Below are 5,921 nucleotides of genomic sequence, written 5' to 3' on the forward strand. Positions count from 1 at the left end.
CAAAACCAGTATTTAATATTTTAGGCTTGTCTATTATCTCTGTTAAGGCAATGTCTGTCTTACAAATGTTGTACTAACTTTCTATGAATGTGCAGTTGAACCTACCGAGCCTTGAGCAGGCGCCCCTGATGGCCTTGTATGACTTCCCTTGGTTCTCTAGATTGCTCATTTCCTATTACATATTCCTGTAAAGTAAGAATATTTTTTTAATGAAATATCACATTAATGTGCATGATGTGTATACACACTTATACTCTGTCTCCCCCTACTGACCAGTTATATGCATTGCACTGACAAAGCAATTCTTTTTACACAGCAGACCAGTACAAATATGTGAAACAAAAAATGCATAGGGTGAGGCTGCTATAAATATTGTAAACACTACATTGGATGTGCTAGATTAATCACATACTTTTGTTATATATCACAGCCTGAAGGATTCATGCAGTGTAAATTATTGCAATTTGTAGAGCAAGGCATACATGGCTTAAAGATATAATGATCTGACAAAGGTCAGTATAGTTTGTGTTGGTTAGGTGATGATTGAACCATGAAGGGGTCAATATATAATGGATTTCCAAAAGCTCAGACAGTTTCTGAGCAATGTAGCTGTTCATTCTTTATTTTTGTGTAGAGATGTTTGCCATATCTATGTGTTGGTCATTTTGGCTTTTTTCTAAACTACAGAACTCTTCCTTTACCCCTCATCTCCATACCATAAAGGAAGGTGTTTTGTAATCCACCGGATAGATCTGAGCAGCGCTGATCAAACTGCTTGGATTTTTAGTGCAGCAGAGGCACACAAAATTAGGAGCTCACTAGATTACTGGCACAATCAACAGGTATTTTTCTGTACATGAGATGTTTAACACGATAAAATTGTGGAAATGCACAGCAATGACAATATGAATTTTTAAATGGAAGATAATTTCTACCTAATATATATGCAACCTCCTTAAACAGATCACCCCAAGTAGATTGGAGTTGATTTACTAAAGGAATCCTGGCCGTTTACTTAGCAAAGTAACATATAACCATGCATGGAAATTTTCACTTAGCTTATTGGAGAAAATTCACCTTACAAATAATATCCAACCACATGCAGAGATTTGCAAAAAAAACATGATTTTTGCTTAAACATGAATAGATGCCTTAAAGCATAACCTAATTTACTAAGCTAAGTTATAATTCCCTAGCACTGGTAATATGTAACTTTGCTAGTTAAACAGCCTGTTGTCCATTAATAAATCAACCCCACTGCACTGTAGTAGTTGCATTACCCTTTTTATAGAGGGGAATATCATCACCCGGCATACCTGCTCTGGCTGGCTGTGGTTGAATGGGCACATCAATACGTAACTGAGCTCATGTCTGGAGTTGGATTGCAGGCTTTCCCCATCACCGTGAGCCAAGTCTTGGAGTGGCCGACGTAATCTTGGAGCACTTCTGATATACAAGCACATCCTTATTACTGGCAAAGTTAGGTTAGTATTAGTGTCAATTACACAAGTGTCACAGGTTCCAGCTCTGATATTTTATTGCAATACAAGAACTGCAATTTGATGTTCAAGTATATATATATATATATATATATATATATATATATATATTGTGGAAGATTAGCTTCACCTCACTTGCTGCAAAGAGGTATTTGAATTTCAGGGTGCTTTGCCTACTTTTATTTATAAAAGAGTCCAAAAAATACACCGAAACCCAGGTTTTTCCCTCACATGGGATCAATGTCATTCACACCATGACACACAAAACACCAAAATTAGTCTCCCGGCTCTCTATTAGTCCCATCAAAAATCTTTGTGAGACCTCCTGGTTTCTCACTACAGCCAGGTCCCTCAGAACCATTGCCAACTTCTGGCCTGGAAAAAGGGAGGAGTGCCTGGCCCACCCATTCCTTTCAGGACACTGTGGGCCTGGATCCCAAATTAAAAACATGAGCAATACAAATACTGACAGTCTTTTCCAGGCCCTTTAATCCCTTTTGCAGGGGCAGATAATGCCAAATACCCTGCAAATTCAGCATCATATAATTCACCTTACTACAATATATATATATCTGTTTAGAATGTACATATTGCAGCAATGAAGATTTAGATCTTTCACAAAAGAATCTCTATAGATAGCAGATCATTTAAATAGACAGTTCCATACTTTCTATTGTATTCCAGTGTGGCAGCTAGCATTGTGCCTGTAAACAAACCCATGTGATCACCGTGTTTGGCTGTCATTACAATTCCAAATATGATTGCATAAAATTGCTGCATACATTTATCAGAACAAATCTTTTACCAAAGTAATCAATTGGTGAAGTGGAAATGGTGACAAATGTTTTCTGATCGGTGGCTGTTGGGTGCTGCACTCACTGTGGTTGTTGGTAAATAACATTTTGCATTAAACTTTGCATTAAATGAACTCACCTCTTCTTACATGGTACAGCGATGGGCGCTATGTGACATCTGGTGTGTGGATACGACACATCTGGTTTGGGTATCCTGTCAATGTTTAGAACCGGCACCTAGATGTAAGATTTTACATAAATTATCAGATTATTCTGGCATGTGTTTACTTTAGCTGTAGTTCAAAGACCAGCTGCTGATACTCATAACTCCCTTCAGGTTCATGATTTTTATGTTTGTATGTTCTTACAAAGTCATCTTATGTTGCACAAATTTTTTCAGGATCCATAAAAATGTTTTCTTTGACCTTAATATGCATGCAATGTACTTATTTGAAATATTATTGGCCTAGGTATAGGATACCATATAGCATCTTTGTGATTTTTGTATCAATGTGAATGTAAGTATCAATTATTATCAATGTAAGTACAAAAATATTTGTAATATTGGTTTAGGATGATCCTTTGCACAGCAGCCCTTAGACTGGGAGAAGAACAACTTTTCAAGCAACCATTACTGCTTTGTGATCAGTATAACACTGGGTATATGCTGAGCAGAAGAGAGCAGAGTGAAGACCCCATTATTTTACTGATTCTCGCTTATTGTCCACTCAGCTGATGCACGGTCAGTGACCAAGGTATATTGCTAACCTGCAATGTGGAGGAGTGAGGTAACCAACCACGGTGGGCTGTCAGTAAAAGTTTCCTGGATAACTAGAGCAGAGTTGCAATGAATAGATAGTTAACATATATGTGTTTATCTGTTTTCCTGGAGTTCAGCTTTAATGACTTAGCAGTGCCTACTGAACGATTCCATGTTTTTTTTGCCATTTTTATGTTGAAGAAGAAAATGAAATGTTTAACATTTAAATAACTTGTTTCATGTTCACTATCAGACAACCCTTCACCGCCCTTTTTGTTTTACCTAAGGTTAAAATTTACAAGATCTGAAGTTTCTGCTTTATTAATATACAGTATTTATATAGCGCTGACATATTGCGCTGTACAAAGTCCATAGTCATGTCACTAGCTGTCCCTCAAAGGAGCTCACAATCTAATGTCCCTACCATAGTCATATGTCTTTTGTATCGCCTAAGGTCAATTTCTGGGGGAATCCAATTAACCTAACTCCATGCTTTTGAGATGTGGGAGGAAATGGGAGTACCCGGAGGAAACCCACGCAAACATGGAGAGAACCTGCAAACTCCATGCAGATAGTGCCCTGGCTGAGATTCAATCCTGGGAACCAACGCGGCAAAGGCCAGAGTGCTAACCACTGAGCCATCTTTGCTGCCCATATTTAGAATATTTCCTGTCTGGGAACATGCTGTCACAAGAAAATAAAGTAATAATATGTTTCATTTTTTTAATAGTAGCAACTTGAGGGATTTTCAAAAGAGAAATCTCTTAAGCAGCGTACACACGTGCAATTTTTGTCGTTGGAAAGGATCTTTCACGATCCTTTCCAACGACAAGGGACTGCACGATGCATGAACGGTGCTGTACATACAGCACCGTTCATGCTCTATGGAGAGGGGAGGGGGAGAGCGACGGAGTGGCACCCTGCTGCGCGCTCTCCCCTTCCCTTTCATTAGGATCGGTCGTCGTCCATCGTCCGTGGATCCGGCAGGTCGGTCGTTCGGACGATGGACGACACCGACTGTACACACGGCAGATTTTCGCCCGATATCTGGCCGATGCCGATTATCAATCGATAAAAATCTGCCGTGTGTACGCAGCTTTAAGGAATCTCCCAAGACAAAAATAAAAACTTGACAGAAGTTCCCTCTCCCACTCTATCCAAAGCTACTAAACTAAACATGAACTTACAAGTAGCCTTTACACATCAACATTTATTTTTTTGTATTTTTCTTGTTCCAGGCAATGGCATTTGGATTTACTTTTGTAATCTAAGTTTACAAGCAAGCGGGAAGATATGAGCCCAGTTCTGCAGAGTTCTAATCCTGGTGCCTATACAGATGTGACCTGGGGACAGGACACCACTTCTTCACCAGATCCTGTGGAGAACCACACTCCTTGGAAGAAGGTTCTCTATGAAAGACAACCATTCCCAGACAATTATGTTGATAAAAGCTTCCTGGAAGAGCTGCGGAAGAATATTTATGTTCGACGCTACAGCTACTGGGCTGTGGTGTTTGAATCTGCAGTTGTTATCCATCAACTATGCAGCGTTTGCTCTTTTTCAGTGATTTGGTGGTATATGGACCAGGACTTGTTGTCCCCTCAAAAGCTTTGTGGGTTTGGATTGGCTTTTACACTCCTTGGGTACCTAATATTTGATGCAGTGGACAAAGGAGCTGGACGGAAGGAAAGCGGACGGACCAGATGGCGTGATCTAAAGAGTTCCTTGGTGTTTGTAGCTTTCACTTACGGTTTCTCTCCAGTACTGAAGACACTGACAGAATCCATCAGCACAGACACTATCTATGCCATGTCAGTGCTCATGCTCATTGGACATCTTGTCTTCTTTGACTATGGAGCCAATGCAGCAGTTGTCTCTAACACGTTATCTATTAATATGGCAATCTTCGCTTCTGTTTGCCTGGCTTCACGCCTTCCTCGCTCCCTCCATGCGTTTACTATGGTGACCTTCGCCATCCAGATTTTTGCTCTTTGGCCAAGCCTACAGAGAAAGCTAAGAGCTTACACTCCTCGGACTTACACATGTGTCACATTTATCTTTGCTGTATTTTCTGTGTCTGGGCTTTTGAGTATTTCTAGTGTGGGAGCCTTGCTCTTCTTCCTGCTGCTCATATCTGTGACATTTCTCTGTCCATACTTCCTCATCCGACTACAGCTCTTCAAAGATAACATCCATGGACCTTGGGATGAAGCAGAAATCAAGGAAGACCTTTCCCGTTTCCTTGACTAAATATTTTATTGTGTCATTTTAGGTTTTTATTAATATAAATTATGTTTTAACATAGTAAAGATGCTGCTCCAGGAGTACTCTTCGTGCTCGAAATCTTAACCATGGGTGCGGCAAGTGCACATCCACTGTCATTGTTCACCTCAAGTTTGTTTGGAAAAAGTTTATTAAGGCAAAGGCAAAAATACAGCAGAGTACAAAATACCTTACAGCGTCAGACATGTGCAAGAGCGGAGAGTGAAATATTTTGAAATCTGTTGTATTTCTGCAAGTGACTTTAAAAAGTTTTCTAAAGAAAAGTCTGGTGGATCTTGTGTAGATGGAGTTTTTTTTTTGCTTGATTGACTATGTTTTAAAGTAATCTGTAAAATTTTTGTATCAGAATAATAATAAAACTTAATTGATCTCTATTACCCATCGCTGGCATTCAGTACCTAAATGTCACCACCAGATGGAACTAATTGTATATTTTATTCTGTATTTTATTTACACCAAGAAACAATACATCAGCCTCTGGAAAATGAACTGCAAAAATGTAATATTTAACATTTTTTCCCAACTATATTACAGCAACATTTATTTTTAGATTAGATTTTCCCTGTTTAAAAATGGACATCATTG

The 5,921-nt window shown here is 39.1% G+C and overlaps 1 protein-coding gene across 1 annotated transcript in view; it reads left to right on the forward strand.

Annotated features, from left to right (window-relative positions):
- PIGC (phosphatidylinositol glycan anchor biosynthesis class C) overlaps positions 1-5,710 on the forward strand; it is an 18,347-nt gene extending 12,637 nt beyond the window's left edge. Inside the window, exon 2 of the mRNA XM_072419938.1 lies at positions 4,292-5,710. Coding sequence (XP_072276039.1) covers positions 4,347-5,303 — 957 coding nt within the window. The 5' untranslated portion in view covers positions 4,292-4,346 and the 3' untranslated portion in view covers positions 5,304-5,710. The remainder of the gene's footprint in view (positions 1-4,291) is intronic.
- The last annotated feature ends 211 nt before the right edge of the window (positions 5,711-5,921 follow it).

Source organism: Pyxicephalus adspersus, chromosome 8, assembly GCF_032062135.1.
Source record: "Pyxicephalus adspersus chromosome 8, UCB_Pads_2.0, whole genome shotgun sequence".
NCBI classification, from domain to species: Eukaryota; Metazoa; Chordata; class Amphibia; order Anura; family Pyxicephalidae; genus Pyxicephalus; species Pyxicephalus adspersus.